The sequence below is a fragment of the Oryx dammah genome, unplaced genomic scaffold (assembly GCF_014754425.2).
Source record: "Oryx dammah isolate SB20612 unplaced genomic scaffold, SCBI_Odam_1.1 HiC_scaffold_9, whole genome shotgun sequence".
Taxonomy (NCBI): Eukaryota; Metazoa; Chordata; class Mammalia; order Artiodactyla; family Bovidae; genus Oryx; species Oryx dammah.
Window position 1 is genome coordinate 44843547 of NW_024070193.1, and position 12413 is coordinate 44855959.

The following is a 12413-nucleotide window of genomic DNA, read 5'->3' on the forward strand; positions in this document are numbered from 1 at the left end:
TATTATCCTTTTTTCCCCCTCATTTCTAAGAAGTTAGGTTTTCTTTAAAATTACACTGAAGGGTTTGTAATAGGACCTCTGTCCTGAGATGCCATCTCTCTTTGTTACACGTAGTATATCTACATGGAAAACTTAAATCGTGTTTCTCTTCCATGCTGCAGATACTTACTTGCTGTCCTCCTTGAGGGGCCTGTTGCCTGATATGCTCATTACTTGTCTGTGGGAAAAGTTAAATTGGAGATAAAGAAGGGAGCCCTCAGTGGAGATGAGCTGATAAAGAGCTCAGAGCTTATCCACGGATGCAAACAGCAGGCCTTTCTTTCTTGATGAGTTCCATTTTATAAGTGGGCCGTAGTCTTTAAGAAGAAACTCTGGGAACTCGTGTGAAAAGTACCCCATGTGCCCAGATACGGCGTAAGGCAGTGCATCTGAGTTCTCCGTGAACAGAACACATTTCCTCAGAAAGACTCGAAAACCTGCCCACCCAGAGTCACTCTAAATAATTATGGGTGAAAGATTACCCCATGTTCATTTATTATCACTGGGGGATATTGTCTTCGGTTAAATGTGTTTGTCTTTCTGTAACTGACCTGGGTTCTTGGCCTCTTTATTCAACAGAAATTGATAAGAGGCCAGGTGAGATTCAGGCAGGGCTTTACCGGGACTCATGCTCCAGCACATGGGAAAGCAGTAACCGACGCCCTGGCTCGCTCCTGGGGGTGCGGGGCAGGGGAAGGGGTCAGGTATGAGGGTGGGCGCAGATTGGTGGGTCGGGATGGAGGGCGGCGTTACCTGCTCTCTCCACCCCCTCAGTGGTGCTGTGTGCAGGGATCATGGGGGTACCTTGCTTCTGCTCTCAGCGCCTCAGAAGTAGCAGTTGTTTGTGGCCTTTTTCAATCTTACTGTTCATAATTTGCTCCAACTGCACCTGGCCTGTGTAAGGTAAGTTTTAGTCGCTTATATTCTGTTGCTGCAAGAGCCTTTTGTCCGGGTGCAAAGACTTCTGTGAAGGGTCCCAGGTCCCAGCCTGTCTCATCGCCTAGATATGTGCACAAGTGTTAGGATCATACCAAATGATTGCTGAAAGCAGGAAGTCTTTTTTTTTTTTTTTTTTGGTATTTGCTGCCTGTGAATGTAAGCCTTTGTTAGCAGATTAGAAAAGAGGAAAATGCTTTTGAAAATACCCCATATCAGTGAGCAATATGAATTGAACATCATCTTATTTTAACTGTAGTGGGAAGACAGATGAGTAAAATTTTTCTAGAGGCTGTTTTGTAATATGTATCTAAGTTTAATACACATATGTTCTGCTCTTGGAACTTCTAAGTATATATAACAAGGAAATCATAGGCACGTGGGATAAGTTATATCTACAAGAATTTTAACATTATTTCTAATAGCCAAAAAAGGAAATAAATATTTTTCAGTAGAGGGTTAGTTCAATTACTGCATTTCATGGAAGGAAATCGTATGACACTATGTAAAAGGATGTTCATGTTCTGTGTACATTGGCATTGAGAAGGATTCATCATTTTCTACCGCTCCATGAGAAGATTACAGAATGATGTGTAGCGAATGGTTCCTTTTGTATCTAAAATAAATATTTATGGGTGTTTATTTTGAAGTCAGCTTATATACTTAATTGCTATTTACAGTGGTTATTTTTTTGTGGAAGGGAGAGAATAACCAGGGCCTCTCCAGTTCTGATCTGTGCATTTCTGTAAGATTGAAAATTTTACATCAACTTGTATTGCTTTCATAGTCAAAGGAAATAGTAAAGATGTTGACATCCTGAAGAACAGAAGAATATCCCTTGGGAGCAGACAGGACAGTACTGGTCTTTATGTAGCCCTTTACTCTTCCTGGAGAGTATGGGTAGCTTTTGATGAAAGTGTGTCACGAGAAATCTCAAACCCATCTCATAATTTCCTTCCGCAGTGAGGAGGCTGCTCACGTCTGGCATTGTGGTTCAAGTGTTCCCACTGCATGACAACGAGGCCCTGAAGAAGCTTGAGGACACCTGGTATACTCGATTTACCTTGAAGTTTCAGCCCATAGGTACGTGTCAGTGCCGGCTCTCTTAGAGGAGGTCACAGCAGTGGTGATGTCCTTCTTGGGTGGATATTTCATTCTGTGATGGGCATGATTTACCAGCTGTGTGTGGGCAAAAAAAAAAAAAAATGGTGAGGAGGATAAGGTGGGTTGCATGATCTATTTATTTTATTCTTAATATCATTTTAGATGAAGTGAATTACAGGCTTTTATTAAATGTCACCAGTGACACGGACAATCCGGAGTGGCCATCCTGAGTGTGTGTCTAATTTGTTGTAGAACATAGTTTGTAAGAATCCACTTTGACCATGAATATTTCCTATTTGAAAATTGCTGTTTCTTTAGAGCTAATTATTTGGAGTGGGCCAAGCTTTGCTCATTCTTAGCAGCAGACTAGCAGGCTGAAGCATGTTTTGAGATAATTCATAAAGATCTTGGTGTGCATTACTGGATCTGTCTATTTTCTCTGAAGACACTTAGAAGAATAACCATTAATTTATTCAGTGGATGTTGAACATTATTCTGTGTAAACTTATGTCAGTATGGATGTTCAAGTTTTTTGATTTAGTGATTTTTTTAAGCATAAAGATTATATTTAAGCTGGTAGTTTTCACCATAAAGATTACTGTCAGTTTTTCTTTAATGAACATTGCCTTTTTGACTTTGTTTAAAGGAATTCCTCTAAAATTTTCTTTACAGTTTCCATTTCTGAAAACGGTCATTATAATATTGTCATAATGAGCAAAAAATCATTTTAGGGTCCAATTTTGAAATTGCATTTTGAATTTTTACTTGAATTCTTTGAAAGGAAAAATGTTGATAGTTCCAGGTGATATAAAAATCATTTTATGTTTCACTTATATGACATTTTTTCACTTTGTTTAGCCTTTAGGTGGCTGTAAATTTAAATATTACTTCTAGGTCTTGTAAGTGACAGTCTCCAGTAGCTATATCTTAGAAAGCCACTGGGGAAAAGCGAGTTGATGGTGAAGGCTGAGCACGGATGTAGTAGTGGTCTTGAGGCCTCTGGGAGAGCTGGGGCTCAGGATGATCTTGAGCTTGTACTGAGATCAAAAGAGAGAAGTGGTTTGATTTGGAGCCAAGGCCCATGAGTGTCTTTTTCTTTTTTTTTTAATTGCTTAGGTATCTTTTAACCTGATTCTCATTTAAGGTTAGTTTGTCATACCCTTTGGTTTTCTTTTTTTTAAAATTTAATTTAATTTTATTTTATTATTTTTTTTAAATTTTATTTTTACTTTATTTTACTTTACAATACTGTATTGGTTTTGCCATACATTGACATGAATCCACCACGGGTGTATACAAGCTCCCAGTCCTGAATCCCCCTCCCACCTCCCACCCCATATCATCTCTCTGGATCATCCCCATGCACCAGCCCCAAGCATCCTGTATCCTGTATCGAACATAGACTGGCACTTTGTTTCTTACATGATAGTACACATGTTTCAAAGCCATTCTCCCAAATCATCCCACCCTCTCCCTCTCCCTCTCCCTCAGAGTCCAAAAGTCCGTTCTATACATTTGTGTCTCTTTTGCTGTCTTGCATAAAGGGTCATCATTACCATCTTTCTAAATTCCATATATATGTGTCAGTATACTGTATTGGTGTTTTTCTTTCTGGCTTACTTCACTCTGTATAATCGGCTCCAGTTTCATCCATCTCATTAGAACTGATTCAAATGTATTCTTTTTAATGGCTGAGTAGTACTCCATTGTGTATATGTACCACAGCTTTCTTATCCATTCATCTGCTGATGGACATCTAGGTTGTTTCCATGTCCTGGCTATTATAAACAGTGCTGCGATGAACATTGGGGTATATGTGTCTCTTTCAATTCTGGTTTCCTTGGTGTGTATGCCCAGCAGTGGGATTGCTGGGTCATAAGGCAGCTCTATTTGCAATTTTTTCTCCATAGTGGCTGTACTGGTTTGCATTCCCACCAACAGTGTAAGAGGGTTCCCTTTTCTCCACATCCTCTCCAGCATTTATTGCTTGTAGACTTTTAGATCGCAGCCATTCTGACTGGTGTGAAATGGTACCTCATTGTGGTTTTGATTTGCATTTCTCTGATAATGAGTGATGTTGAGCATCTTCTCATGTGTGTGTTAGCCATCTGTATGTCTTTGGAGAAATGTCTATTTAGTTCTTTGGCCCATTTTTTGATTGGGTCATTTATTTTTCTGGAATTGAGCTGCAGGAGTTGCTTGTATATTTTTGAGATTAGTTGTTTGTCAGTTGCTTCATTTGCTATTGTTTTCTCCCATTCAGAAGGCTGTCTTTTCACCTTACTTATAGTTTCCTTTGTTGTGCAGAAGCTTTTAATTTTAATTAGGTCCCATTTGTTTATTTTTGCTTTTATTTCCAGTATTCTGGGAGGTGGATCATAGAGGATCCTGCTGTGATTTATGTCGGAGAGTGTTTTGCCTATGTTCTCCTCTAGGAGTTTTATAGTTTCTGGTCTTACGTTTAGATCTTTAATCCATTTTGAGCTTATTTTTGTGTATGGTGTTAGAAAGTGATCTAGTTTCATTCTTTTACAAGTGGTTGACCAGTTTTCCCAGCACCACTTGTTAAAGAGATTGTCTTTACTCCATTGTATATTCTTGCCTCCTTTGTCAAAGATAAGGTGTCCATAGGTGTGTGGCTTTATCTCTGGGCTTTCTATTTTGTTCCATTGATCTATATTTCTGTCTTTGTGCCAGTACCATATTGTCTTGATGACTGTGGCTTTGTAGTAGAGCCTGAAGTCAGGCAGGTTGATTCCTCCAGTTCCATTCTTCTTTCTCAAGATTGCTTTGGCTATTCGAGGTTTTTTGTATTTCCATACAAATCTTGAAATTATTTGTTCTAGTTCTGTGAAAAATACCACTGGTAGCTTGATAGGGATTGCAATGAATCTGTAGATTGCTTTGGGTAGTATACTCATTTTGATTATATTGATTTTTCCAATCCATGAACATGGTATATTTTTCCATCTATTAGTGTCTTCTTTGATTTCGTTCATCAGTGTTTTATAGTTTTCAATATATAGGTTTTTAGTTTCTTTAGTATTCAATATAGTTCTGGAAGTTTTGGCCACAGCAATCAGAGCAGAAAAAGAAATAAAAGGAATCCAAATTGGAAAAGAAGAAGTAAAACTCTCACTGTTTGCAGATGACATGATCCTCTACATAGAAAATCCTAAAGACTCCACCAGAAAATTACTAGAGCTAATCAATGAATATAGTAAAGTTGCAGGATATAAAATCAACACTCAGAAATCCCTTGCATTCCTGTACACTAATAATGAGAAAGTAGAAAAAGAAATTAAGGAAACAATTCCATTCACCATTGCAACGAAAAGAATAAAATACTTAGGAATATACCTACCTAAAGAAACTAAAGACCTATATATCGAAAACTTTTTTTTAAATTTTAGCATGCTCCTGAGTTAATAGAAGAATTAAAGATAGAGGAAAATAGTATCTTTGTTTAATCTGAACCATCCCTATAGACTGATCTGATGCATTATCTTAAAACACTGTGTTTTTCTTTTTTTAAAACTGCATGTAATTAATCAAGAAGTACTAATTCTGACTATTACACCTCCCTTACTGCCTGCATCCCACCCTGGTCCCAAGGCAGGCTGCTTTTGCAGTCTAAGAACTCGCCCAGGTAGATGTGGCTGACAAAGGACACAGTGTTTGTGACCTCTTTTGCATTAGTTAGCTGGTGTCAAGTTCACAGACAATTAACAGTGATGTTGCTTGGCCCTTCTTCTGCCCAGTGGGTGTATGAAGTTTAGATACAAGTGTTCCATGGCTGTTCTAGAAGTTAACATGTAGAATATTGTTTGTGCTTTTGAATAATTTTTCTTCAGGGTATTGAAAAGTTTGCCATGACACATTGATGAAAATATATAGCTTTGGGTAGTGGGGGAGCAGGATACTATGGATGGGGAGTCTTCTTTGAAAATAACCCCTATTACTCTAAAGTATTAAAGTGAGATAAAAATGGGGACCATAAAGTAAACCCCCAAATTAAGATGGTTCATTGGCTGTGAGATGTCCTGGTGGTCTAGTGGTTAAGACTCTGTGCATCCACTGCAGGGGCCATGGTCCATCCCTGGTTGGGGAAGTTCTGCATTCTGAAAGGTATGGCCAGTAAAAAAAATAAAAAAATGGTTCATGGGCCATGGCTGAATTTAAACTAGGAACCTTGGAGATTTGGGATGAGCCCAAGGTAAGTTTTCCCTTGTGGAGAGGGCATCCATCAGTGAGGAGGTAAAGAGAAGCAGCCCCAGGAGCTATGGCCTGAGCCCTAAGCCCAGGGAGGTGTCCTGCTTGCTCTGCACACAAGCGGGACTTTTGTACTTGATGGAGGATGAATTTACTATTATACACTGATTGGGAAATAGGTTGTTAAATGATCCCCACTTAAGTAAAGTGAATAAGCTTACTTGAAATGATTAAAAAAAAAAAGTCTTCGGCAGCCTGTGCTAAAGGTCTCTTTTTTCCCCCTTTGATTGTAGACAGAATTCGTGGCTACTTTGGAGAAACCATCGCTCTTTACTTTGGATTTCTGGAGTATTTCACGTTTGCCTTAATCCCCATGGCCATCATTGGGTTACCTTACTACTTGTTTGCATGGGAAGACTATGACAAGTACGTGATCTTCGCCTCGTTCAACCTGATCTGGTCCACGGTGATCTTGGAAGTGTGGAAGCGAGGCTGTGCCAGCATGACCTACCGGTGGGGTACCCTGGTCATGAAGAGGAAGTTCGAGGAGCCCCGGCCAGGGTATCACGGAGTCCTGGGTATCAACCCAGTCACTGGCCGGGAGGAGCCACTCTACCCCAGCTACAAGAGACAGCTGCGCATTTACCTGGTCTCCCTGCCCTTCGTGTGCCTCTGTCTCTATTTCTCTCTGTTTGTCATGATGATTTACTTCGACATGGAAGCCTGGGCCTTGGGTCTGCACGAGGACAGCGGGTCCGAGTGGACCAGCATCTTGTTGTACGTGCCCAGCATCATCTACGCCATTGTGATAGAAATCATGAACCGCCTCTATCGATATGCTGCTGAATTTTTAACCTCATGGGGTAAGACTTGATGCTTTGTGTTTATGTCTTTATCTGCCTATAAGAAACATTGCTGCGATCATAGGATTCTTAGAACCGCTACCTGGCAAAGCAGATAGATGTTGCTCTGGGCTCATTGTGGAGACATGAGGAGAAGTTCACGGGCTCTGGGAACTCCCATGATCTCCAGGTCACGATTCTCACAGCTCCGATGTATTGGTAGTTACTATATTCTAGGTGCCCTGCTGGAGAAGGTGATGGCACCCCGCTCCAGTACTCTTGCCTGTGTCTAGGATCTGAAAACCACTTGTGTAATTGTGTGGGGCAGAGGCCTGCCATTGAACTCAGTGAAGGAAGGTGTTCTTGTCTGTCTCTGTGGTAAAAAATGAACTTGGTTATAGTTTAAAAAGGGTCTTGATAGGCAGTTTTCTTTTTAATTAATATATTCAGTCAGACAAATATGCTGTTAGTATATAAACCACTAGGAAGAAGTGTAGGCCTGAACTTCTGGACCATACAGATATTTTAAATTCTTTATATTAGTTATATAACAACAGATACCATTTATTTGGGACTTCTCTGGTGGCTCAGATGGTAAAGAATCTGCCTGCAAAGAATCTTCCTGCAATGCGGGAGACCTGGATTTGATCCCTGGGTCAGGAAGATCCCCTGGAGAAGGAAACAGCAACCCACTCCAGTATTCTTGCCTGGGAAATCCCACGGACAGAGGAGCCTGGCAGGCTATAGTCCACAGGGTCACAAAGAGTCAGACGTGACTAAGTGACTAACATACACAGCATTTATTTATTTTTGTTCTTATAAGATTTTTAAAAAAATTTTTTTGGAGCATAGTTGCTAGCTACTATTTGCTGTGTGCTTTTCTTGAGCTGAGCTATGGTTTTTGTAGTATTTCTAATCCTGACAGTAACCCTGGGAGAAGGGTAGTGTTAGGCCTGTGGTGTAGGCAAGGAGGCTGAGTGTCAGGAGGTTAAGTAACTTGCCCAAGGTCACACAGTGACTGACTGACTGAGTTTAGGTTCAAATCCAGGTCAGCCTAACATTACCTCTCTGTGCAAGGTGATACTTCTGTTCAGATTCTGCCTTTTTTGTCCTTTTGCCCTGCTGTGGTGTCTCAGCAGTAAAGAATCTGCCTGCCAATGCTGGAGATGCAGGTTCGTGCCCTGGGTCTGGAAGATTCCCTGGAGAAGGAAGTGGCAACCCACTCCAGTATTCTTGCCTGGAGAATCCTGTGGACAAAGGAGCCTGGCAGGCTGCAGTCCATGGGGTCGCAAAGAGTCGGACACGACTAAACAATAATACCAACTTGGGACCTGCACAGTGTCTCCTTTGCTGAGTGAGGATGGAAACTTGAGTTTCCTTTTAAATTAATCCTTGTGAATTTGATTTCTTGCCCTACTACTCTTCAGAGGTTGCTCTCAATTTTACTGTTACTGCTCACACAGTCTTTTTCTGGTGGCTGTCTGTGGAATCATTTCTTTGTTGCATTAATATTTTAAAAAATAATTTCAGACCACAGTGCTATTTCAGTACCTTGAAGAACGTGTCTTTAGTTTCTTTGTTGTTTGATGTTCTTGGTGGGAAGCAGTAGTCGTGATGGACTGTCTCGCATGGTTACTGACTGAGGCTGGGTGGCTGGACACGGCTGCCCTTAGCACAGGCTTCACCTCACCTCACGACAACTCCCATTCTGCTTTCTTACCTGAGAGACCTTACTTCTCCCTTTTAATATTTTAGAGAATCACAGATTGGAATCTGCCTACCAGAATCACCTAATTCTGAAAGTGTTAGTGGTAAGTAGAACTTTTATGTACAGATCCATTGAAATTATGAAACTAGTGTATACTGTGTAACATTTAGGACTATAAATATGAAGACTTGATTGTAATTTAAAATATCAGGTAATAGTAGTTAATATACTTTGTCCAAGAAGGCAAGGATTGAGTAATAAATGTATTTACATACACACTCAGCAGTGTTATTACAAATGTGTCCATGATATAAGACTTTACATACAAAAATTAGTATTATAGCCAATTTCCAGTTGTTTGAAACACTATAGACATGTTTCTATTATTTTCCTTTTGGTGACTCAGGTTTGAATGTTTCATTATTCACCAATCCTTCCAATTACCTACCTACTGTTTAGTAATGAAGTGTTAAGTTATTATTTTTTAAAATTTTGTCTAAGGAATTTCCAAAGTCCAAGAGGTTTCTAGCATGTTTTGAGGGGCAGAAGGGAAGGGATGAAGGGTAAGTACTGTGTAACCTGCTTGCTGCTTATGTAAAAACTCACAATTATGCCTCTTCCCACCATTATGAGAAATAACAAAGAGGTGGCTTGAAAGCACCTTGTGTAAAAGGAGATTACCTCAGCCATCTGTAACACAGCTGAAAATCAAGAAAGGTGCATAAAGAGTCCTCTGAACTCTGCAGTTCTGCACTGGAATTGATTTAACACAGTCCATGTACTTTACTCCCGAGAGAGGAGTCCAGGCCCTCGCCTAGAAAGAGCCTTTGTTCCAGTTCCAGAAGTCATTCTGAGAAGCTTATTTATCTGGTTTTTCCATCCTTAAAGGATCAGAAGCCATCATTAGGAAGGTGATTAGGTTTCTGCAGGTAGGTACATTTATAGAAGCAAGAGTAGGGAAGGAAATAGAAAACCTCTCATAAATAAGTAATGAGACTTCAACAGCTTTAGCAATTTGGACATTGGAAAAGGGGCAAGCAGCCATCTGTATCTAAAAAGGCTCTGAGGGCCTCATTCTAGCCCTGTAAAATAATTTATATTCAAAATGTTGGTGCTGAGTCAGCAAGGATGTTATATTCTGTGTTGTCTGTGTGAGAAAGTGAGCAGGGGAATGTGTGATGCATTAAAAGAGTCTTTGAAAAAGATCACAAAACAGAGCTCTTGCCCCTAGAGGTAGAACACTCCATTTGTCTTAAAGAATTTAGCCATTTTTAAGACTGGATTTTTCTCTGCTGGTGCCAGATACGGTGTCAAGTGACTGTCGTGTAAAAAGACTCATTGCTGAGAGTCTGCTCATCCTCTCCTGTGTGTGTTAGGTCTCTCCCTTCCTTTTTAATTAAAAAAAAAGAAAAAAAATTTTTTTTTGGTTGGTCCATGCCACTTTACATGTGAAATCTTGGATTCCTGTTTCCTGACCAGGGATCAAACTTAGGCCCCTTGCGTTGGCAGCGTGGAGTCTTAACCACTGGACCTTCAGAAAAGTCCCTTCTTTTTAGTCTTGTGGGGAGGGTGTTTCTCAGCCTTCTGAGCTTTTGCTCTTCTACTGTAACTTAACACCCCCATCCCTACCCCTGCCCCACATTATTCTACTGCTCACTCCCCCCAGCGACTCCCCCTTCTGTCACTGCTCAAGTGCTCACACTGCACGCAGCAGTCTCCTGTCAGTGTTGAGAAGCCAGAAGTAGCCAGCGTGGGACTGGGGGACAGAAGGAATCTCATGTGTCCCAGAGGTAGTTGCAGGTTCTTGAGCAGGTGAACTAAAGGAAGAAATGGCACGTGTTGGGGGACTTCCCTGGTGGTCCCGTGGTTAAGACTCCACGCTTACAATGCAGGGGGCATGGCTTCCATCCCTGTTCAGGGAACCAAGATCCCACATGCCCGCATGGCGCCACCAAAAAAGAAACGAAATGGCAGGTGTTATGGTGGGATCCCCACCCCCACATCTACACCCCCAGCCCCTGAACCGTGTGTCTGGGCAGGGCAGTCTCAGGCCCGTGGTGACAAAGATGCTACCCGGCTGGTTGCTGTGGCTCGTCTCTCTTGCTCTTGCCACCTGGCTTCCTAGCTCTGTCTCTGGGAGAGAGGGGAGCCTCAGATTCCTGGGCACAGAGAGGCTTCCAGGGCTGGGCTGCTTGTTGGGCTGGGTCCCTTTTTACTGGGTGCTGACCCCTTCATCCAGGCATCTTCTCTGTGGGGCGGGGAGTGGCAGGCCCGGCAGGGCAGAGAGGAAAGAGAGCACGTGCCCTGGCAGCTCGCTGTTAGTGACGCTGGGCCTGCCTGTTGCAGGACTCCTATTCTAAGCAGGGTGGGCAGGGACTGTGCCTCCCAGGCCGCCCAGATTACCAGGTTGGGGGTGGGAGATACTGGACTCTCTCTTTTGTAAGAAAGTGGTAGGGACCTAAGATGTGCTGGTGCTGTGCAGTCCTCTCAGCACCGTTCCGAGTTCCGCTTTGGTTGCCTCTCGTGGTATTTCTGGAGTTCATAGGTGTGCTTCCTGGCGTGGTGGGGGGAGGTGGGGTGTAGGAGAAACAAGTCTTTGCCATCTTGTTGGGACCAGAAGTCCCTCATGACATCTTTAAATGTGATATTTACAATTGTGTCGCTGTCTGTATGTGGGTTGGAAAAGAATGTCCAAATAAGAGGCAGAATGAGAAGAGAAGTTCATTAGAGCAGGAACAGCAGGTTGGCTTAAGGGAGAGCATATGATTTTCCTGGGTTGGTAGCCAGTTTTTATAGCCTCAAGACAAAGAAAATTCCTGCTAGAAGGGTGGCATTAGGTGATTGGTTAGGGTGGGTATTTTTACCTAATAAGGGGTCAGGTAGCTGGCCAGTTTAGATCAGGAGGACTCATGGCAATGGTTGCTGTGGGGCTCTCTCAGTTCCAGAGATGACCTTGGTATGGGGCTCCACAAATTGTAATAAAGTTCAGTGACACAATATTAAGTATTGCTTTCTCTCTTTTTTTTTTTTTGGCAGTTCAACTTTCTGAATTGCTTTGCCTCACTTTTCTACATTGCCTTTGTCCTGAGGGATATGAAGCTTTTGCGTCAGGTGAGTGTAAAAAACAGAAGGTGTCGGTTTTTTTTATTTGCAAGGTGCTTTCCTATAGTATAGTAATATAATGGCCTTCCCATTATTATCTTGAGAAAATTATTAAATTTTGTGTATTTCTAAGCCCAGTTCTTAAAAAAAAAAAAAAAAACCATTAGCAATTGCACTAGGTATTGTGCTCAACTGGAAAGAAATTAGTTGAAGCTAACCAAAATGCAAAATTAATCATTTAGGGCACTAAAATCAAATATATAGTTCATACCAAAGTTTGTAAAAGCAACTTTAACAGCAAAAAATGAATTCATCAATTGAACTTTTGTGTGCTCAGGGTGGGGCTGATTGGTATAATGGTCTTACACATTTCATTTTTAAAGTAGTAAGTTGTTAAACTTGCAGACCAGCAGATGCTATGCAGCGTTGTCTCATTTCTGAGATGTTTATGAAAGTCTGACATATATTTT

The 12413-nt window shown here is 41.4% G+C and overlaps 1 protein-coding gene across 4 annotated transcripts in view; it reads left to right on the forward strand.

The window, feature by feature from the left end:
- The window catches only part of ANO10 (anoctamin 10), a 218273-nt gene that overhangs the window by 23196 nt on the left and 182664 nt on the right, over nucleotides 1–12413 (forward strand). For all 4 annotated transcript variants that reach the window (XM_040246099.1, XM_040246097.1, XM_040246101.1 and 1 more), the window contains exons 5-8: nucleotides 1939–2058; nucleotides 6585–7154; nucleotides 8889–8944; nucleotides 11878–11952. In XM_040246099.1, coding sequence (XP_040102033.1) covers nucleotides 1939–2058; nucleotides 6585–7154; nucleotides 8889–8944; nucleotides 11878–11952 — 821 coding nt within the window. The remainder of the gene's footprint in view (nucleotides 1–1938; nucleotides 2059–6584; nucleotides 7155–8888; nucleotides 8945–11877; nucleotides 11953–12413) is intronic.